The 24,179-nt window shown below is 42.5% G+C and overlaps 1 protein-coding gene across 1 annotated transcript; it reads left to right on the forward strand.

The window, feature by feature from the left end:
- Nucleotides 1–1,598: 1,598 nt before the first annotated feature.
- On the forward strand, nt 1,599–17,604 carry LOC145777377 (uncharacterized). The gene is made up of 3 exons (XM_082588744.1): nt 1,599–1,919; nt 9,554–9,657; nt 16,628–17,604. Exons 1-3 carry the CDS (start codon nt 1,834–1,836, stop codon nt 16,897–16,899), a joined length of 462 nt encoding a protein of 153 aa, XP_082444870.1. The 5' UTR covers nt 1,599–1,833; the 3' UTR covers nt 16,900–17,604.
- Nucleotides 17,605–24,179: the final 6,575 nt, after the last annotated feature.

Consider the following 24,179-nt stretch of genomic DNA (forward strand, 5'->3'; position numbering starts at 1 on the left):
ATTTTTGTTGAAAATGCTCTCAGAATGCACCAAATCCAAACTAATTTTTCAAAATTTTCTGGGGGAGGCCCCCCAGACCCCCCGCCGCTGGGTGTCGTCTTTGGCGAGGACGTCGTCGGGCTTCGCCCGCCGGCTATTAAAACCCCCCCCCTTTCAAAATTCCTGGCTACGCTATTGGTTCAAAACATACAATAATTCCACTTTAAGTCAATTAAAAAAATTTCATTTTCACATGCTTTTTCTTGAAGGGGCGGCAAAATCTGAATCCGCCCCGGGCGGCACATTCCCTAGCTACGCCACTGCCGGAAAGGTAATTGAATGCATTGCAGTGCCCAAAGTGGTAATTTAATGCTTTACGTGCAAAAATGTTTTGTTAAAAACACCCTAAATTAAATCATAAAAGTTAGTTATTCTCCTGTCCGGAGGCATAGTGTAGCAAAAGCAGGGCTGAGAAAAACCCGGCCTTTTTTTTAAAAAGCCCGGGTATTTTTGGGCTTTTTTGGGCTTTTTAAAAACTTTTCGAAAAAGGTAGTTTCACGCTTATTTCACTTCAAAATGAATTTCGGAGTAGGAGCGCAGCCGCAGTGAAAAAAAGTGACTTCGTTCACTTCTGCTAGTGCTAGGCATGTGGTGAATGCAAAAGTTAATGAAGAAAGGTTATTGGTCAGATGATTAATTTGATTATATTTTAACAAGATGTTTTATTTGAGCCTTGGTAGAGAGCTTGACTTGTTTGACCAGATAGGCTACATATAACACTCAGTAACGAGCTGTACAAGTGACACCACTCAACAGCACCATCAACAACTGACACACGAATTCAATGCAGGATATCATAGCCTACACAAATTGGCGATGGACAGATACAAAACACTAAATAATGTTTTATCGCGGCCTGATGCTATTATTGCGCACATATGTCCAATTCTGCAGTAAAATGTTGTAGTCTATGGTGTGCAATATGTCTAAGCAAGCATCACGCGTTTTGCCCAAGACAAAGAGGTTCCGAAGTGAGAAAGGGGCCCGGAATGAGTGGGGGGCTCGAAATGACTCTTCGTACCCCTAGTGAAAATTTTTCTCAGAGGCCCTGCTGACCGCCAAAGGTCAACCAACTTAAGGGATTTATCGCTATGCTCTACAGTGCCGGCAAAAAGTTTAAAAACTTTTTAAATTTTAGTAATTTCGTTCGATAATTAGACTCTGTAACGAAATAATAGCCTTATGCTATGCTATTATTATAGCCTACCTTCGCCTAACCTAATCTTTGAACATGGCGGAAGACTTATTCAGCATTGCGTTCGATATGTCGTTTTCCAAATCGTATACATATAAATGAAGAATAAAGCTACTTTCTTTATTAGGTTTTAGGGGTGACGATCGCCCCCCTCTAGATCCGCCCCTGTAAATCAACCGACTACTTAAACTCAATTGAGCGCAGTCTGATACTGCTGATTGTGCATTGTGCAACTGTCAATTTGACACGACCATCGTCGCTTTTTTTTTCTGTCCGCACCTTGTCTCGTTTTGGTTGACCAAGCGCGACATTTCTAGTTTCTGACGAAAAAGGCTATGACTGGATTCTTCATTGAACAGGCGAATGGCGATTACGAAACTCGGTTGATCGTTTGTGAAGCTTTTGTTTAAGTTTATGCCACAGAGGAAGACAATAAGTTACTCTCCATCAGCCACAAAGTTATAATAACTACAGTTAAACTGATCACTCAAAGTTTGTTTTTGTGGGTTTGCTGCCAGACAAGTGTTTCATCTCCAAGTCAGAAACAGAGATATCAGGAAAGTTCTTATCATTTGATTGTCATTGTGATCTCACAGTAAATGGCACCTAGAAACAAACAAGGTTTGTTGCTGGCTGTTCTTGTTACGCTGCTTGCACTGGAAACGACCTCGCGCAGACGACTAAGGTAAACTAAAAAATGAACGCACTTTCGTTGCGTTTGTTATGGTCTTTTTGGTTTTTATGTGTTGTAAAAATATCTCGTGCTGGATATTATGATATAACTTGTAGTCTCGTACCTTGTGTTCATACAACAGATGTTAAATACTGTAATTAGTTTATTATAAGGCTTCTTAAGAGTTTACGCTCACTCGGACCATCAGCATCAAAGTATTTTTTTTTTTATATATTCTGACAATAGCAAATTGTGATATATCCATTCAATGTGATATGCCATATTTGTAAAACAGTAGACGCCTCAATTGCTTGATATTCTATTCCCCTTTTTGGTAGTTTATCACATGTATACTTGTGGCACGAACAGCAAAGCAAAGAAGTTGATGTTTGTGTGAGTGTGACGCATTGTTGACGAAACTGCATGAAACTGGTTCCCACATGATTCTTGAAAGTTCTTTTTATTTTGTTGTAAATGATTTTGACCAGAAAAATCCCCCAGGCGTTTAGCTAAAGAATGATGCGCTTTTGGCGGAGTGCGACATCAGTGTGTGGGTGAAGGAGAACGTAAACCTTACTCAATACCAGTAAAATAATTCACAAAAACTTGAGTGCAACGAAAGGTTGTTTCAAATTGATTGTCAAACATCCTCTGCCTATTTTACAAAGAATATAAATTGAGCTATAAAAACAGATTACACTGCTTTCTTTAAATACCTTCCAGTAGCATGATTCAGAGCAAGGTGGGCCTGCTGCAATAATTTGGAAAGGTTTTTGGGATATCGGTGAGTCGAACCGCATAATTATTGTAAAAGCATCTCATAAAAGAATTATTATAAAATATTTGGATCAAAAATCTTTTGCAGGCCGCTTTCACTCACGTATTTCCTTTCTGACATAAGCCAACGCATGAACCTAAGCTACGTTCCTACTTCTGAGTCAATAACCCGACCGTATTACGACGATGCTTGTGAAGCGTGACGCTGATTTTATGGTGCATTATCAGGCAGTTAATATTAAGCTTAGAGCTCAAATTCTGGTCTACTACTGTAAATTAAGATGTGTATCATTCAGTATAGGCCTATGTAATTTTCTAAAGTGTGTTTACCTTATGTCTTATCCAGACTGTGTAATTCACAGAGGTGAGCAGTAGGGTGCTACTTTTATAGCGCCACTACTAGTGCCTCTAAGTTTTTGGTAAAAGTAGCGGTAGCGCCACTTTGTTGGAGTAGTGGCTGCAGTAGCGGCGCTACATTTTTTTCAATGTAGCGCTTGCGGAAAAGCACTACATTTCTTTCAGTCGCACTCCCGTTACCCACTATTTTCCGATTTAAAGTAAAAAAATGACTCGTTTATGGAGATGTTTCATGGAAACAATGTGTAATAATATCTAAACACAAACCATTCACCTACTACGGGAAACATCAAGCCACGCTGATACCGACAAGAGCAGGGGTGGCTCACTAGTGTGAGCTGCGGTGTTGCAGCACACCCACAACAGTTTTTACGAAAAGTTTCTCAAATATTTGAGTGTTTCTTCTGCCCAAAATCTATTTTATGTTGTCTGTTTACAGAATTGCTGACTGTTATTAAGGATAAATTAATTTGGAAACCCTGCATGTTCAAGGAAATATTTTGCATAAGGTTACAATAAAAGAAACACTCGATTGTGAAGTCAAAAAACTGCGAGTTTTCTCGAATATCCAATACAAACGAATAGCAAAAGGTTGTGCTGTGTTTAGACAGCACATTTGAGTAGGATGCTATCCCAAGTAGAACGGTTGTTAGAGAGATTTTAAGTTTTAATGATACTGATAGCTTGGAATAGCTTTAAGAAAAAAAGTAAAGCTGCTATTTTTATTATTAAACAGTTAAAGAGTTTTGAAACTGCAGATAGTTCCTATGTTTCCTTCAGGTAGGGTACTCACGATTCTGCAGGAGCAATGGTAGGCTGGCTTTACAGCTTCTAATTTACATGGAAATGCATGTTAGTCACTTTAAAAACCAAATAAACTTACGCATAGCTAAGGAGTGGTTGGTGTCTTTTTTGACCGCCTTAATGTTAGTCCTTGATGCGATGATCGGTGTCGATGGGTCGTCGGTTGTAATCGGCGTCGCTGGTAGAGGAACCTTGTCGGTTGTCGATGACGACGTGAAGGTAGCCTCACCGGGATCTTTGTTTTCTGGCGAGATGTATCGCGGACGTAACTGGTTGATATGGCTTCTCCATATTGGACCTCGGGGATCCACTCGAACCTGTAAACTACGACTCTCCGTCGACTCTGAATGTCACTTTACCACGACGGCAGGAACCCAACGAGGGCTTCGACTTTGCCTGGCACCAAAGCAAATCAAGGACCACCAACATCGAACTTAATCGTTTTCCGGTTTTGTTACCGAAGCGGAGAACTCGATGTTTTCGTGATCTGAGCTGAAAGAAGAAAGTAAGACGTCTATTTTAGTACGTAGTTGGAGATGGTTTAATAACTCACTGGGAGTGTAGCCACTGGCATTAGGCGCAGCGTTTTTTTTAAGGTTTGGTTTGGGTGACCGCTAAGTAGTTTTAAGAGACCGCAAGTGTTTCATTTAAATACCAAAAAATAGCCATACTTGCTTAAACGAATTATTAAACGCACAGCTTAAATGAATTATTCGACAAGGGACAGCTTAAATGATTGTGACAGCGACCAAACAGCCTGCCCAATACGGCCTCCAAACAAGTTTGCTGCACAATCAAACAAAGTGTGCTTGTTGGCTTCTGCTTGTTATGTTTCCACACGTAAAAACTGATCATTATGCGCCATAAATCAGAAATAAACATTGACGAGTATCGAAGGTGCACTTTTTTTGTGAATAACTCTTTGATTCAGCTGTTAGCTGTACCTCCACTTATTCTTTTTTCCGGACGTGAACTATTGATCGTAGGCTATATTCGTATTATCGACAAGACATAGCGAGAAACAACCATTACTTTTCTACTGTAGTTGCAAGTCCAAACTTTGGGAAACCGCTGGAGAAATTTGGGGGACCGTTTCGGTCCCCCAAAACACCTTAAAAAAAACACTGATTAGGCGTACGGCGAAACTGCATCAAAAATTGAGTGGTTGCAGGTGGCAACGACGATTTTCTTAATGCCTGCAAAAGTGCGCACCAAACGCTCGGTAGCAGCATTCGTAGCTCGATGGTATGTTGCTCGAGTGAGGTGTACTATTCCCCTAGTCTTACAATAATCCTGGAATTCTTCCAAAGAGAAAGTATGGCATAGTCCGAGGCAAGGGAGTGGGGGTATCCAAATGGGGAAAATCCTGCTCTAAAAAATCAATAGTAACAGTCTAACAGACATCGATACGGAAGCAGTTGGGTGAATGGAAGGATACTTACTATAAGCATCGATGAAAATAAGCCAATTAGAACCTAAAAAATTAATAGCGTGATCTACATGAATTCGACTCCAAGGCTTCTCTGGAGCTATCCATGGGTGAATAGGAGCCTTGCTTGGTGCAGCTTGATGCTCACCACATGTAATACATGTTCGGCAGAGGTCGACAATGTCCGCATATCGTGGCCAGCTGTTTCATGCGCTGCATGCCGAAATGACCTTCGTGTAAAAGAGAAAGAATACCATTGCGGAGTTTAAAAGGAATAACTACTCTAGAACCATACAATAAACAACCACAACATGTTGTCAGAGTATTAGGAACTCTTCTAAACTGTTTGATTGGATCGTTAGCATTTGACTTCACAGGCCATCCTTCTTGTGTGAGGCGGATAATTTTAGACAAGACCGGATCTTTAGAAGTTTCCTTGCGCAAAGTAGAAGAATAGAAATGACTCACCTGCGAGTCCAAAGTATCAACTGTGCAAACGATATCGATATCATCTGCACTTTCCTCCCCGTCTAATGTTAGGTCATCGTTGGATGGAAGACGGCTTAGAGGTCAGCATTTTGGTGGTGCATTGTTCTGCGATACTCTGTGGCAGGGCTTCTCAAACTGGGGGTCGCTACCACGCAAGGGGTCGCGTAACGAACTTCAGGGGTCGCGGAGAGTATACCAAGTTGCAATGTATTCTGCATATTACAGTAACACTTCTGTGCAAGGTGCTGTGAAAGTTAACTGGTTTAAAATCAGAGTTAAATTCGATTCTAATTTGCAATCCGGAAGACAACCTAATTCAGGTTTACATAAGTCTTTGTGTTGGTCACATAACTCGGAACATGATTTTTCAAAGTTAAAATCTATGTCGTTGTGACGATGAATAGCATGTAAAGACGAAAAAAAGAACTTGTCTACCGAAATATCTGGTGCTTGAATAGCATCACGCCCTAATAAGTTAAGGTTAGGTACTTCACAAACCATAAATTGAACTGTGGTCTTCTTTCCGATTTGCTCGCTTCGGCTGTGAAAGATCCAATAAAAGGCATCGAATGCTTACTTGCCGATTGATAACGTACCTGCAGAGTCTGCAAGTTAGGTTTGCCTAGTTGCGACTAAACTTCAGAAGAGATGAAATTTCCCCTTGTAGCTGCATCTGTATCAAACTGTGTCTTCATGTAATTCAAAATTTCATCCATTGAAAGTTCATTGATTGGCCTTGGTAGAGACTCTTGAGCATCCAGATTCCAGATTGAGGATCATCTTGTCGAGTATGTAGACGCTGGCTGACTGCTAAGGAAAACTTGGGCCTTCTTATCAGGAATGGACTAGATTTATCAGAAACGGGAGTACGGGACCCTTTATCAGTCCCAAAATCTAAAGTTGAATGAAACTCACAAAATTTAGGAATGGCTTGAGATACCCGATTTTGTTTTTCCAATTTGCCAGGAATTTTGAGGGCTGAAGTTAACTCTTTCAGTTGTTGTTCATGATGACATTCTTGCTGCTGCAGTTGTTGCTTTTGCATTTGTTCTTGCTGCAGCATCTTTTGCTGATGTATTTGTTATTACTGCTGCATTTGCTGTCGCATCTGTTCTCGCTGCGAGTCGCAGCCTGTGACTACATGAGTTCAACGACTTTTTCCATTTGGAGTAGAAGTAAATTGTCATGACTAAAACTTGTATGGACTCAAACTGATCACTCTGCGTAGCACTGTAAGCTACTCGTTCAGTCGATCAGCATCCCATCCTCGTCGCCAAATAACTCCGTTGTGTTTTTAATTCATACGAGTCAAACTGGAATTCTATTTTATTATAAAAATGTACAACCAAGATATAGGCTGGTGTGAAACCTCCAAAGTAAAACCATAATGAGAAGCGCTGATTAACAAAAGCATGCGGATGCGAACAAAGCAAAAGAGAATACCTGAGGTGAACGAAATCAAAGTACATAATTTCAATGCAAATAAACCAAAATGCATAACATTAAATCAGCTCCAAAAGCTCGTTTTGCGGTGCAGATATATTGTCAACGTTTACAAGGAAGGGTATATCAAGGCGTTTCCCAGGGTCAGCACTTTTAGGTGTGTTGTAATTGAGGCAGGTTGAGTAGACATCCAAAGGGAGAAGGCGCGTAGGCAGCGACATCAGCGATTTTGCATTTCATCAGGGTTTAAATACTAGAAGTACCGTTGGTGTCGTTTTGATCCAGAGCAGTTAATTTAACGACCAGTTTGCCACAACCACACAAGTTTACGTAGTTTAGACTTTGACAAATTCTTGACTTTTAGGTAATGATTGTGTCAATAGCGACAATTAATAGAAAAAATAAAACTATGTCTCTCAATACATGCGATTTCATACATAGCACATTTTCAGTAGACCTTTATTGCTTTGTAACAGTTTAATTTTTGTTGCTTCAACTAATATTGTAAATACATATCTTTGAGACAATGCATGCTTTTGTATTACACGCAGTTGCGCAGGGGAGACATTGGGCCATGCCTCCCTCTCCCCCTTCAAAAATGTTAATTGTTATAGCGTTGTTGTGATTGTGTAATGCAAACATGTGATTGTTCAAGAGTGGTCTTGGGTGGCAGGGCCGTATTGCACCCCGGGGTGAGGGGGGCATGCTTATTTAGGAGCCCTCTCATTTCAGTTTGTTTAATGTGTTTTTGGCTATTGGAAATGTTCTAGGCTAAATATTGCTGCAGAAGCTCGATACTGAATAGCTTAAGTTACGCAAGGCCCTATTTACCGCTTCAAAAACCCCGGTTAGTTGATCCACATCTCTGTTTAAGGGCTTACCCATATTCATATTAGTTGGTGCAGCGATCTTCGGTAATTTTAAATTAAAAATGTGACATTATATGGCTTAGGCTACATCCATCGGTTTTGTATGCTTGATCATCATTTAGAATGACTATTTTAAATCAGCGAAACCGGAAATCTTTTCTATTTTGGAGTTCGCAGAAGAAATAATACTACGCTCTCGCGTTCTTGGAAAATGTGTTTCAACGGTTGATAGTATAAGAGTAGGACTTGTCCAAAACTAAATGCTCGTGAAATGACGAAGTTGTTCAATAATGGCACCCATACCCCCCCCCCTCTTGAGAAAATCCTGCATACACCACTGATTAGGCCTATACGTTAAATACATTGTTATGACTGCCGATCTGCCATCAAAGTGTGCATCATAATTACTGAATTTTGAGAAACATTCAAAACAATCTTAATTTGATGTTGAAACAGGAAAATAATGGCTTTATACTGTTTAGAATAAAAGTACTATGTATAACTAATATACTTAAGAACATACAAACACATGGTTTAGTTTAATAACTCCAAAAATGATTCATCACCAATCTGTTTTTTTGCAAAGAAAAACAATAGGCCTACTAAGTCAGTTACAAAGTCGTTGTTCTAGTTGCTGCCGGTTAGCATCTCCTCCGACACGGCTTCTTCAGGTGATGTACTAATGATTGTTCTGGCAGCGTCATCGACTTCAGAGTCAACTTCAACTTGAGTTGACCTGTCTTCACAGGTCTCAAACAATGCCAAGTTTGACCTGACTGATACTAGTTTTTCCGCCCTTTCATTTGCGAGCCTATTGCGGACCTTGGTGTGAGTGTTCCCAAATATGATCAGTATTTTTTTTAAATATTGAAAAAGTATGCATAATAAGCCTCATTCTTAATTAACACCAAATTAATGTTTATAATAATTAGAGAAAATAAGAAATGCTTAAAATAGGTTTTTGATATTTTTTCTAATTGATGAAATATATATTTAACAAATGTTTTAAACATAATAAATGCCAAATGAAAATTCCCAATATTCCCGGCCCCGGGTCCTTCAAAATTCCCGGAAACTTTCCACCCCTTTACAACCCTACGCCCATTAGTGGTTATGGCTCATTTATGCAAGCACTTATGTGATGCTCATTCATGTAATGGCCATTCATCTGATGCTCATTCATGTGATGCTCATTCATGTGATGCTTATTCGTGCAATGCTCATTTATGTGATGCTCATTCATGTGATGGTAATTCATGCGATGCTTATTCATGTGATGCTCATTCATGCGATGCTCATTCATGTGATGCTAATTCATTAAGATGCTCATTCATGTGATGCTCATTCATATGATGATAATTCATGCGATGCTCATTCATGTGATGCTTATTCATGTGATGCTCATTCATGTGACGATCATTCATATGATGCTCATTCATGTGATGCTGCGCATAATCAAAAGAAAAATTTGTTTGCAGATGCATGCCAAGGCTGTGCAGAAAGTGCGACATCTATCTTCATTCTAGATGGAAGAGAAGTCTCCCAGATGGACCTCTGGAAGACCATTTCTCCCCAAAACACGGTAAATTGGTTTTTCTGGTATCCCTATTTTATACCATGGGCACACACACACACAAGAAAAGGGTCCACAAAAGATACAAGCTGACATGTATAAATTACCAGTGAAAAACAATCAGTGTTCTCTCAAGAACATGCAACTACCAGAGATGTTCACAGGATTAGGATACAGATCCTGCAGGATCAGGACAGGATCTTAATTTTTGCGAAAAAACCATGATCGGGATTCAAACGCTTTTCAGCAGATCAAAGACTGATGGTGTGGTCTACATCACGCAGTTGCGCATAAGATAAGGTATTTAAAACAAGGTCGAGTTGATGCTGCTTACTGTTAATCCAATGAGACCCAAATATAGATTTGTAAGTGCTGAACCAAAGTGGTACATCCTCAAGAATTCTGGAAGTTTAAGATTAGGTGGTGAAAGATTAGTAGGCGTTGAAATGGAATTTATGGAATTAAAATTATTTAGCGCCGAAAGCGGGGGACGCAAGGGTGTAGAAATGTTAGCAATAGTATTTGATTGTGAAGAAAGGGGCGTTCTTCCCGGCTATCAGCACAAGGCTGAGCACTCACTAGTACAGCGAGCAGCTGCGATTCGCCAACCATAACGGTGTAGCTTCCACGCTAGCCATTCAGACCATCCAATCAACAATATGTTTCTCGGCAGCCGATTTGTAGCAAGAATTGACAGCGATAGACACGTGTTTCGCCCATGAGGCTGGGCTCATCAGTATCGCACCGTATTCTGCCACAAATTTATTCGACCACCGCTTTACCAGTCAGTTTAACTCTTATCTTTGTGGAAACAAAGAAAGAGCCAACAAAACCAGCAGGCGCCAGGGCAGAGGACATTGTGAAGAAAGGGGCGTTCTTCCCGGCTATCAGCACAAGGCTGAGCACTCACTAGTACAGCGAGCAGCTGCGATTCGCCAACCATAACGGTGTAGCTTCCACGCTAGCCATTCAGACCATCCAATAATCGGCTGCCGAGAAACAAATAGTATTTGATGTTACTACGGGCATGGTGGATGCAGTACTATCCAGACTTAAAAAACATGTAGATTTATTAGTCACTTGTGTTACAGACGGTTGTTCGCCTGGTCAAACGTCATGTAGAAACCGTTCGGGTCTACTGAATATTACGTCATGGAAATTCCTAAAACATGAGCCAAAATTGCACCATCGTCCGTAAGACTCGTGTCAGACCGGTTTAAACCTGTTTGGACATGTTGTTGCGTCGCCTTTGAGTTATCACAAATTTTTCTGATTCATTCTCGAAGTTGTTTGTTGGAAGTCGGTCGCACATTTAACTGGTTTATTTGGTGCTTGCTAGCTGGACAAATTCTCCGTCTTTTATCCAAGTAATCTGTATCGTAGTGACAGTTTTAGAGGTGTAGGCATTGCACCAGTCATTTCGATAGCCGCGGGCTAATTTTACTGGAATACACTTTGAATAGACGTTTCGAAGGTGGGTTTATTTTTCGGTCATTACGTACAGACAAACGAATCCGGGAACTTTATGTTACAATTTTCCCACGAAGAATTATGGTTTACCGCTGTGACCAACTTGAGACCATGCTTGAGACATTAAAAAGGGCGTAGACGTACAGGTATATGCAGGCGCAGCGCCAACAGGGGTGGGCAGGGGTGCGGGAAGTAGGAGTGCTCAAGGGGCTGCAGCCCCCCTAGAGCTAATTTAGCCCCCCCTGGAATTTTCGATAATTGCTTCAGCCTCCGCTAGAAAATTCTGACAATTTAAGGTACATAACATATTTTCAAAAAATTATTCGAACAATAATTGCTACGATGAATCGAGTTCTTGTTACGTGTGGTCGCGCTCACCAGTCACAATAAAGAGTCGTCAATCACAGGGAGCTATACTTCGCAGTAGCGGTAGCCTACTAGCCACCCTCCCCACTAACACGGCGATCCATCGTTTATTGGACATCATTCTGCAATATTTACATTTCACGCCGTACTTCTGAACATCATACAATAATATATGATATTGCTTTTTCGTCTCGTTTTGTTCGTTTGTAGGTCACCAGCTGTATATTGCTGGCTTGTGGCGATCCACTTATTGTTGTGCTACTATGCCCTGTTGCAATTTCTGACCGAAATGACAGGAGATAGTGCAATGAGATGAGACGCACGTGCAAAAATATTTGACTAGGTAAAACAAACACGCACGATGCGACTTTATTTTGCGATTACCTGCAGCTGTGAAGTTTTTCAGCCTGCAGAAGCCGTCGCAAGACGGTAGGCACTTTGGCATAGGACAGCTTTCGTTGCGAATCAGCTGATTTCAGTCATGCGAGTCAGCACGTGATATTCTGACCGATCTACTCGAAAGATTTTTGATACAAAGAAAATTAAGTGAATGTGTGGCATAATGGGTTAAGGTTAGGGCAAGGGAATAGTCATTTCGATTGCGTGGGTTCGATTCCCACCCTCTGCTAATTTTCTTTTTTCTTCTGCAACTGAACTGAGTGCAAGAAGGATCTTAATGACTGTAATCAATTGAGTTTATAAGAAAAATTGTCCTACCTTTTTTAACCAATGCGCCGCGGCGCAATGGTGGTAGCTGGTTGGTACGGAAAACTGTCCTATGTTAAAGTGCCTACCTCGCAAGACAGCTCCAAAACAAGAAGACCTCTGCTTCTTCAGATTTGGAATCCATCACCATTCTCCGCAAACGGATTAAAATTTTTAGAAAAGATGAATCCATTTCCAGGCTTATGAAAGCAGCGAACGTCTTTGCGTCTGCCAATAACCTAAAGACGCCAAAGGATCCCCGAGTGAGCAAAGCTCTAGCAAGATTTCGAAACACCGAGGAATCAGATGCTGTGTCGTCTGCGGGAGAAGGAGCGTGGAAACGGCAATACATCGAAGCCCTTGATTTGGTTCAAGCTGAGCTTGATCGAAGATTCGACAAGGCGGATCTGCTTACAGCAGCCAACAGAGAGAAGGCCCTTTTGAACTGTGCAAACGGCGAGGAAAGATCTGATACTGAGATCAGCTTACCCGATGCTATTAGAAAAGATCGCCTAAAATGAAACTTACCTTGGTCAGCGATGATGGAAGTGGAAAAACCGCAAACTCCGTTCAAAAGGTTGCTGAGATACTATCTCAACTAAACCCTCAAGCACTAGATCTTTTCAAAGAAACGTGAAAGTTCGTGGAGCTCTGCCTTTGCCTCCGGGTTTTAGCTGCATCATCAGAACGTTCTTTTTCTGTTCTAAGACACCTGAAAACGTGGTTGAAAAGCTCAATGAGTAATGACACCTAAAAGACTTACTCATCATGCGTTGATGCATGTCCACCAAAACATTTTGGACACTGTCGATGTCAAACAACTCATGACACAGTTCATAGAGAAAACACTTGAGCGAAAAGCAATCTTCGGAAGCGTGTGAGAACTGAGAACTCATTTCCACAAACTGTCGTTTTCATCATCATCATCAGTCGTTATCTCCGCCTGCGGCAGATTGCGCATCAACATGGCGTATTTGCTTCCAAGAGTGGCGATTTTAAGCCAACTCGCTCAGTGTCGTCAAGTGGAATCCGGTCCATGATTGAATGTTGTCTTGCCATCGTTTTGGTTGTCTGCCACGTTTTCTTTTTCCTTCTACTTTGCCTTCTGTGCAAACTTTGCTGATTCCGAATTGTGATCTTTTAGTGTGGCCGAACAGTTTTAAAACTTTTGATTTTATTATTGCTGCAATTGGATGTAGTTTTGTCATAGTTAGAAGATCTTCTATTTTCGTGTGATCAAGTAACCTTTTGTTGGTCATGCTTCTCATGATGTGATTTTGGAAGGTAGTGAGTTTTTTCATCGTTGATGATGTCGTTTTCATATCACTTTCTAACTTAATCGTTTTCATTTTAATTTCCTTAACACAGCTTCTTTGTTGTTGCCGTTCTTCATTTGTTACAAATTACAATGTGTATGTTTCGGCGTCGTTTTTTACACAGGAGAGGACCGAATGCGTACTACCAGTTGCATATGTTCTTCTACACAAGGGGAGTCTGGGGGGCGAAGCCCCCCAGAAGCTGACACCACCACTGCAGCTTCAGCCCCCCTAGATAAAAATAGTTCCCGCGCAACTGGGGGTGGGATGCTGGGTAATAGCATCAAACACCGTAGGAAGCGATGCAGTAAGTTTATAATAAATGTACTTAATAGTTACAGGCAGTTAAAAGAAGATTTTTATGTGCGGTGGTTTGTATGACAATCACTAACATAAGCTACGATATGAGATTGAGTAACTATGATCCCTCTAGTATTCTCAACAAGGTAAAAAACGCACATGTGGCATTACCAGCCGTCGTTGAATACAGTGAATAATTGTGACAAATCTTGGTCCAAAGTTTTTATTCATGCAGGTCTTGGCGGGTCTGTGCGGCTGCATGCACATTGCACAGTGCACACTGTCTGCTTTGTAAAGCGATGAGGGCCATCGCATTCTGCGGTGGATAGCCTACAGCGCTATATAATAACCAGCATTGTTAATGTTATTCAATTAAGCATATGTTGTTCTTTTATCCGTTTTGTTACCGTACGTAATTTGCTCTCTGGCATTTCTCATTGTAGTGCAACATACAGTAAATCAATTTTTCAGATATTTTACAAGGGCTGTATGCATCGCATGTTATTAGATCTTTTCCGAGCATCTTGTTTCCGCTAGCTCTGGCACTTTGAACTACACGATTCTCTGCAGAAATTACAAAAGTTTGAATGGGTATCAGACTTAAGCTATCAACTTTTCTAGCAGTAACTGCAACGTTCATCTGATGATTGTAAAAGTAAAAACTTACGAGTTGTTTTACTGACGTTTCGCGCATTGTGACAATGGGTATCCTCACAGCATGCAATATAATCTATGCTCACATAATATTTGTTGTTTACTCTGAGAATGTGCATTGTTATGCGTGAAACTTCTGTGAAACAATAAAACAACTCGTATGTTTCTGCTTCTACTTTAACATTCATCAGATGAAAGTTGCAACTTTTACTCCCAACGAAGCATGAACTTTTGCAAAGTGCCAGAATATAAGTACTAAGTATGAAAGTTGTGTTGTATAAGTAAGTATAAGTTGTTGCCCGTTAGCTCAGTGGTTACGCGCCCGGCTCAAGATCATCATCCACCTCGATAGCTCGGTTGGTTAGCGCGTCACTTCTGGAACGAAGAAGCTTCAAGATCAAGCGGCGCTGGTTCGACTCTTGGGGTGTGCGCTTGAGCAACGCACGTTAAGGGCTGCTCTCCATTCAGCGGCATCTAATGGATGGAATAATTCCCCGGCAATAAGATTTCAACAATCGGAAACTTCACTCTGTCAATCTCGGTAACCTGCCCTGTGTCAAGAGCCTCTACAAGTATGCTACATTACCAGGAATAACCTATCAAGGCTTTGTCAGTCCGAAGATAAAGATTCAAAACCAAACCAATAAGTGGTAGCCTAGCCTGTATAAGCTTTGGCGTGATGCCAGGGTTGGGTCAAGCTTAGTCCAACAGCTCATCTGTAGTCAAATCAAGTATGAGAATTCCATGGCCTTGGTTACCTGACAGATTTTTTCGCGCTCGCAAGCCTCCGCACAGCGACAACGTTTCGACCATCGACCCGTGTCTGGGAAGTGGTGCAAAGATAAAAGATGATATTTGGAGTTGTTCGAATAACGATCAAGGATGCCAAAAAAATGTGTTATTCCTTCAATATTTTTTTCTTTGATCTGAGGGCCGAAGGGAGGGTCTATCATTTTACCACCCAAAGTTGATAATGTTTTTGGACTATTTTGGAAGGCTACCAGAAAGAAACCAGTCTTTAACTCCATCATCTAAGACACGCTTTGGTTGTTGGATGGAGGACAGTGCTGCAATGGTTGATTTCACGGTCTGCTGTTTGTGTCTCAGCATGACACTCACAAGAAAAGTCTGCTATTTCCAATTGTGGCACTGGTTGAGACGTACCCTCGCCTGTCTCAAGAGAAACAGGCTGATGGTTCGGCGTCGTGGATAAAAGTGTAACCTGGTGCTATCTGAACTCCATTTATGGTTCGCCCAATTAGCCACAGGGAAGATGTGTTTTGCTTTCATGCAGAACTTGAGCGACTGACACAAATTTTTGTCTTGAATTCCATTTGTCAGGGTCCTCTGTTGGACGGCACAGACTTTGGGAGTGGAGAAAAATGGATTGACGATGGTTAGAATAGATCAGAAGGTTTGTGCCTTGGATGTTGAGATCAAAGACTGTTTTCTCTCCAATATTTTTTCAGTGTAGTTAGGGATACGTCGTCAACAACCATGTCGGTCACAAGGTTCATGTGACGAAAAAAAACTTTATGAAAACAATATGAATAAAGTTTAAAATTGTACGAGCATTAAGCAAAACATTTAGTGATATGGATACAATTTTTAACCTGACCAAGATTGAAAACTAGCCTTTACCTAACAACAGATTTCTTAATAAATGTTTGCTGATACTTTACGAATTCACACATGACGTTACTCATGGCCACCTAAAGATACGGCCTGATTTGTCACATTTTGCAGAAATTTCCAGGTTTTTCTAACTTTGGGCGAACGTTTAAATAATTTTTTCTAAAATTTAGATTTTTACGCTTTCTTTATTCTTTTCCCCAGATGACACAATAGGTTTTAACATCCTCACATGTTGAAAAACAAAGAAAATTTGATTTCGAAGATTTTAGTCAGACTGTTAATTTTCAATAACAGTGTGATTTTGTGTTTTTCAACTTACTTTTTCTCATTTGCTACTGCTTCCCGAAGGCAACAAAAAAGTTTTATGTCATTAGGAAACCGCAAAAAGTAAAAACATCTAAAAAAATGTCAGTCAAGCACTAGCAGTAGCTGTAATCAAAATCTGCAAAATGTGACAAATCAGGCCGCATATTCAGGTGGTCATGCGTTACTCTATTTTGCAAATAGACTAAAGTTGTTGTTTTTTCATGCAGATATTCCGCGTTCACTTTCCACCATGGACAAGATTTTACTGGAGAGGGTTATGATTGAACAAGGCCAGTACAAACAAAATCACCTAATAAAAAGTGGGAGACATATCGCAAACTTTGATGATGATGTAGAACTATATGGAGATCCACTGATCAATCGTAGATCACGTTCAGTGATGTCGCACTTTCGACGTTGCTTCTATCTATTGCGCACTCCGTGTTGTCGCAGAGTTAGCAACTCAGCTGTGTACATTGGTTATCGCCTTAGATACTAAGCAACTCATTCAAAGACTTGTAACATCATAAGGTCATCAGCATTGATTATTATTACGTGTGTGGCTGAGCACGTGCTGATACTTTGTTCACATTTCCTAATACCGGTACCTAATGATCTTTCAAGCAAAATGAAAAGATTGCATTGCAAAATGAAAAGATTCCATCCACTGTGTGGACTAACAATGTGGAACGTGGGTACTAAGCAGCCTATAACAAATTGGGTCATGTAATGTACAGTGCAAACGTAGGCCTACTGTGTATAATAAGTACATCAATAAGACATATGTACGACATATGACGACAGTACCACATATGTATGTACGACAGTACGTGAGTACGACATATGTAGATAGTTCCAAGCTGGAATAATTTTTCTATGTATTTCAACCATGCGATTGTAACAAATGTAGTAATGCCACACTGTATACCTAGCTTTAAAATAGCTACTTGCTTTTCTTCGGATCAAAACGTAGTATTCCACCAGTACTTCAAACCAGTTAAGGCAGAAATATGATGCAGTTAAACTTTCCTGCCGAACAGGCTTCTTTAGATGCATTGCAGAAAGCAAAGTTTGCGTTGTGTGCCAAATGCATTCTGACCATGGCTCCAGGGCCTCCAAGAGAAATCAGGACTGGTCGGGAAACAATACGTAAAATGGGCTGCCAATTTTTCTTTTCAGCAAAAATAAAAGCAACGAATTTGTATCATGCGTTGCATCATGTGCCTGAAGCTAAACTTGGCTTACCTTCCTCAGCGTGAAATTGAATTCCTTTTAAGTTTAGAACAACGTATCAATATGAAAAAAAAAATTCTTTCAATATAGGCCTAAAAATCAACAAAAATCACTCGACTACACTTGCAGCAAAATTGCTAAGGTTGTTCAGTATTTTGTCTAGAAAAGATTGTAGAGTCGTGTGGTTTGCACATCGCATACGCGGTGCCTTTGACACAATCATTCAACCAGTCTTTAAAAATGTCGTACTGCTCCATATCTGACACTAATTTTGGTGACTGGGAAATCTTTCACCAGGTGATCGACGTCTTGAATGATGGATTCGCAGTGTGGGCATCCAGGACTGCTGAAAGTACCCTGCCTTTGTAGAGTTTGGGCAGTGCGGGCGTGTATGCTGATGATCCAATTATCCACTCTTGTCTGTTTGTTGAGTGGAATCTTGGAAAAGCCGTTGTTGGGTCGGTGATGACGTCTCTTCTCATGATGCGAACCGAACTTATTGTAGCTGGTAATTTTAGTATAAGTGGAGAAAAATTCATAAGCGCACAATACAGGCAATGACAATAGCTCAACAAAGCATTCAATCCTTTCCGGGCCTTTTGCAATGCAAAGTTTGGGGTCACAGCGTCAAGCAATAACGACTTTGCAACGTCTGATTTAATGCACATCATGCATATAGGCTGTTCATTCGGTTTTGAGAGTGGCCACGGTTTTGAGTGGTGATCATCATCGGCGAATGAGCAGGTCTTTTCCAGGATAGATTGGAGGGCAGGAAGTCATCAGCCACTCGACAGTGTCGTCGTCTAGGGTCCTCAGTCCATGTGCACCGTGTGGAGGCCGGTGGGTTAGGCAGTGGTGGATGACATGGTCTGCGGTCTGTTCTGTGGCGCCACACTAGCATTCTGATGGAGGAGCCAGGCCCCACTTGTGCACGTCCGAACGAAAGCCGCCGACGCCAGTTCGAAGGCGGTTAAGCCTGACCCACGCAAGCCTTGCGAGGGACATCCACAGTGGACGGGGATCGGCATCAGGTATGAAATCACGGAGCGTGGAGGTGTGGTTTTGCCACTCCGTGTTCCACATGTGGTTTGTCCAGTGTTTTGCAGTTAACCCAAGTTCTTCTGCGTTCTTAAGCAGTTGTTGTGCGGCAGGCTCAAAGGGGCGTTTCGATTTCAGTCGCTGCTTTGTAGGTGGTGGTCGTTTGAGTGTTGCGTGGAGGGGATGGTCGGGGTCCAGAGCGCGGCGAGCGAGAGAAATCGTGGCTTCTTCACGTCGTAGCTCAGCAGGTTGGATGCCTGCTAGGATGGGTAGGTAGTCCGTCGGGGTTGGACGCAGGCATCCAGTCACAGTACGCAGGGCGTCGTTGATGGCGTTGTCAATCTGGTGGCTGTGAGAACTACGGCACCAGGCTGGTGAGCAGTACTCAGCGGTGGAATAAACAAGAGCTAGGGTGGCTGTTCGAAGTGTTTTTGCACCAGCTCCCCAGCCGGAACCCGCCAATCGCCTCAAAAGTGCGACGCGTGTAAATAGTTTTTTGCGCAGTGACTCCAGGTGTCGGCGGTACGTGAGTGACATGTCCAAGGTTATGCCGAGATAGGTAGGTTCGGCACAGTAGGGCAGGCGTTCCCCGTCAATGTTGATGTTTATCTCACGCTGTGCTTCCCGGTTGTTAAGGTGGAAGGCCGCCGACACTGGTTTTGCCTTGCTGAGCTGTAGCTTCCATTTCTGAAGGTATGCTGAAAGTGTTTGCATGTCTTGGCTGAGGTTCCTCTCCACTGACTGCCAATTTTCCGCTGAGTGCCAGGTCGTCTGTGTAAGCATATTTCCTGGAGATGGTAGTGGGAAGATCGTATGTGTATAATGTATATGTTGAACAGGAGAGGAGCCAAGACTGAGCCCTGTGGGACGCCGATTTTAAGTCGGCGTAGTCTGCTTCGACGACCGCTACCGGTTGTAAGGGTGAAGCTGCGGTTTTGCACAAGTTCCTTCATCATGTGGACCATGTGTCTGTCAGAGAGCAGACGGAGTAACTTGCAAGTAAGGCCGCTATGCCATACGGTATCATAGGCAGCCGCGAGATCAACAAACACGGCGCCAGCCTTCTTAGCCGAAAAACTATCCTCAATATCTTGGGTCATAAGTGTGACCTGATCTACGGTTGACCATCCGTGTCGAAAGACAGCTTGCTCACCGGGAAGCTGCGGTTCCATTATTGGTTCGACACGGACGTAGTGAGGATCTTAAAGGAGATGCAGACCAGTGAGATTGGGCGGTAGCTCTTCGGGTCTCCTGGGGGCTTCTTCGGCTTAGGAACTGCAACCACAAGGGCTCTTCTCCAGATTATTGGAATTTGCAGGTGGCGCAAGCAGCAGGAAAGGAAGTCTTTTAACCAGGACTAAGGAGGCGGCAGCATGCAGTATCAACTCCGGGCATAGGTTGTCATGGCCCGGGGCATTACCTGGCTTTATGTGCTGGGGGGCGGCGGAAAATTGGTCCGAGGTGAACTCACCCGAGATGTTAACCCTCCAGAGGTCCGTCATTTCTTGTAAGACGGACCTGTCTGATGCACGGTCTCTCGATTTGTATTTCCCGTTCTCCACAAGTTGTGAGGCGATGGAATTTGCTGAAACGGAACATTGTTGACGAGAGGCTCGTGATCTGCCAGTTAGGTTGTTCAATGTACTCCATGCTATGCGGCTGGAGTGCGTGAAGTCGATTGATTCAACGGCTTCTGTCCAGCGGTCTTTCCTCTTTGAGTCCAGCCTTGCCAGCAGGGCTGTGGCTGAGCTGTTGGTGTCATTGCTCTGAGGGGCGTGGAAGAAGTCGAGGGAGAGGCTTTCGCACTCCTTATCCCAGCACGGCATGTAGTTCTTTCGTCGGCCGCGGGATGGAGTGTTTTGCTGCTGATGTTATTGCATCACAAAAGTCCTGGTAGGCTTCTTCCACGTTGTTGGTGGGTGGGAGTGGGAGGTACTGGGTGGCTTCGTTGGTGAGGAGGCTGTAGTATTCCCAGTTAGCCATTTTGAAGTTCCATCGCTTAACCGGCTTGCTCGGGACAGTCATTGTGAGCGTTGGAGCCGTGATGATCGAGGGTCGGTGTTGGGACCTGGGAAACTTCTCTAGCACACGTCTGTCCGGCTGGTAATTATCGGGGTCATCACTCACGAAAGCCAGATCGGGGTTTGTACCAATGTTCCAGCGCCCGGAGAGGAAGCTCGCTGCACCCTTGCGATCGTGCAGTAAGGTGAGGTTATTATTGTCTGGCTATGAGGCCAGGCTTTCTCCGTCGTTGGTGGTGTTGTAGCCCCAGTCAACGTGATGGTGACAATTAAAGTCGCCAGCATAAAAGCTGGGTTAAGGGAACACTGGGATGGCTGTTGGTGTTAAGCGTGAGGGTGGTGGCTTATAGACATTGATGATGTGGTACCCTGATATGCCTAGCCACTCTATCTCCGATTGGGCATTGGACTGGTCTATTGGCGTCCAGCTCAGTTGCTCATGGACAAACGTGGCGAGGCCTGTTTCCTGCTGATGGTTGCACCTGCGAGTGTGAAGTTGGGTAATACCAACTTATCCACAGATGTGCAGTGGGTCTACTGGAGGAGAACAACGAGGGCCTGCTATTTGGTGTCCAGATACTCGATAATGCTGAGCTTACTGGACGTAATTCCCTCGGTGTTCAGCTGCAGAACGGTAGGCCGTCGGTACTTTTCGACAGAGGAGCTGCCGCGCCCTGAGAAGGGCGTTTCCCTATCACCCTGCGCTGAACGCGGGCCTGGTTTGCTCGGGTGTGACAAGCTTCGCTTCGCACATCTTTCTTTCTAGATTCTAGAAGATACGGTACTGATGGGAGTGACCACGAGAAGGTGCTTGTTCTTCCCAGTGATGTGTGATACAGTACGTACATTCAGTGATGGTGAATCGTAATAATAATAATCGTGTTTTTTATTTGCGTCCATTGCGATAACATACAGTAGGCTACACTGCGACCACAGAGGCGATACAACAGACGATTTGGCTTGCCTTTAAGTGTCTTTGCCGAGACACAGCCGCGTGCTCTGGAGCGGTGTCGAACCTACGTCCTTTCGAACGTCGCGTAAACGTTCTCACCACTCGGCTAGGCAGCCGACAATGCTTTACAAATTTCTGCCCCCTAAAATTAGGTTTTGAACGCGCAACCGTTGGAGGTATAGGCTACCTAGTCGTAACTTATTGCAGCACCATTCCGAGCACTGCGGTGGTGTGGAACTGTGGATGATCCAAGAATGATGTCTGGATGTCTATACATGTATGAGTTCATTGCAGAAAAACAATCTTCTAACCATCAGGACGCAATTAACTCAAAAGGTTGCAACTGAAAAATGCCTAACAGAACTTGGTGAACTGAATCAAATCGTGACTCGTAACATAAATTGAACTGACACCCAGGGTTGGAAGTTTTAGTCAAAAAGCAATGACTATTTCACAATTCGATAGTGCCCAAAATAGCAATGACTTTCCGTTATCGATACTTAAGAAAAGCAATAAATAGCACAATTTTGGTAAAGAGGTCACTTTCTTCAACCACAGACATATACAACCAAGCAACCACACAGCATTTAACATAATCCATTAAAATTGAACATAAACTATAAGCTACAAACGTTTTCGGCCATACACACGTTAGCCCTTATCAAGTAACAAAAAAATAACTGCTTATCATATCTACACTGAAAATGAATAACTGATCTAAACACTGAATTGAAAAAACGAAATGCAAAATGAAACGGCATAGCATAGGAGAAAGGCACATCACATGACGTTTAAATTACACGAGGCAAAGACGCATCATATGACGTATCAAGAAAAGACGTTGAGTAAATAAGAAGCACCTGAGGCAAACAACTGTGTATTGAGGCGAGGATTGTATGAGTCAAACATGTTCTAATAACAAACCATCCTTGGAGTCGTTTAGAATTATGCGTAAATGTTCCACCGAATTCGACACTAAAATCCACGAGGCTTTGCTAATAAAATCATACAATCCTCGCCTCAATACACAGTTGTTTGCCTCAGGTGCTTCTTATTTACTCAACGTCTTTTCTTGATACGTCATATGATGCGTCTTTGCCTCGTGTAATTTAAACGCCATGTGATGTGCCTTTCTCCTATGCTATGCCGTTTCATTTTGCATTTCGTTTTTTCAATTCAGTGTTTAGATCAGTTATTCATTTTCAGTGTAGATATGATAAGCAGTTATTTTTTTGTTACTTGATAAGGGCTAACGTGTGTATGGCCGAAAACGTTTGTAGCTTATAGTTTATGTTCAATTTTAATGGATTATGTTAAATGCTGTGTGGTTGCTTGGTTGTATATGTCCGTGGCAATGAATAGCAATTACTAAAAATATTGTATTGTATTTGCGTATTTAACGACCATTGATGCCAGGTTGTTTTTTTGAAAACAAGCAAGTGAATCCAAAAAACAAGCCCAAAACAGACAAATCAACACAAAAACAAGCCCAATAACTTGCAACAAATACCAATTAGCATGAAGCACGCAGTTTAGAAGTTCAAAATTTTCAATACAACCTTTGCAGTCCATACGTCATCACGTTTATTTCAAGCAAACCACTCAGCAGTGGCCGAGTGGTTAGCGCGTTGGGCTCGCAGTCGAGAGCCTGCATGTTCGACTCCAGCCACCCGCACTTGCTGTTGTTACTCTGGGCAAGAAACTTTACGATAATTGTCTCTACCCAGTGATCGATTTCGAGTAGGCTAATGGGTAGTACCAAATTTAAGTCATATTCAGGGGTTGTCGAGCATTTTCAGGTGTCAGGGGTTTTCAGGGGGTACGTCTAAATACCCATTGTCAGGCATTGGAGGCATTGTCGGGCATTGTCAAGTATTGTCGGGCATTGTCGGCTTTTTGGGGGGTCGTGGAGCATTTTCAGGGGTTGTCGAGCATTTTCAGTGGTTTTCAGGTATGTAGAGTAGGCTAACTACTTTCAGGCATTGTTGGGAATTTCCAGGCATTGTCTAGGATTTCCAGGCATTGTCGATCAATATCAGTGTTTGACAGGTTTGGTAGTCATTATGGAACATTTTCAGGCATTGTCGAACATTTTCAGGGATTGTCAAACATTTTCAGGGGTTGTCAGGCATTGTAGAGTAGCTACCTTCAGGCATTGTCGATAATTTCCAGGCATTGTCTAGGATTTCCAGGCATTGTCGATCATTATCAGTGGTTGACAGGCTTATTAGGCTTTACAGAACATTTTCAGGCATTGTCGAACATTTTCAGGGGTTGTCTAGCATTTTCAGGCATTGTAGAGTACGGTAGCTATTTTCAGGCATTGTTGGGCATTTTCATGCATTGTCAGAGGTGGGCAAAAAGTAGCGCCTCTCCCGCTACCGTTACTTTGGAAAAAAAGTAGCGCCGCTACTGCAGACGTTACTCCAACTAAAAAGTAGCGCCGCTACCGCTACTTTTACCAAAAAAGTAGCGGCGCTACAAAAGTTGCGCGCTATTGCCCACCTCTGTGCATTGTCTAGGATTTCCATGCAT

The sequence above is a fragment of the Aplidium turbinatum genome, chromosome 9 (genome assembly GCF_918807975.1).
Source record: "Aplidium turbinatum chromosome 9, kaAplTurb1.1, whole genome shotgun sequence".
In the NCBI taxonomy this organism is placed as follows: Eukaryota; Metazoa; Chordata; class Ascidiacea; order Aplousobranchia; family Polyclinidae; genus Aplidium; species Aplidium turbinatum.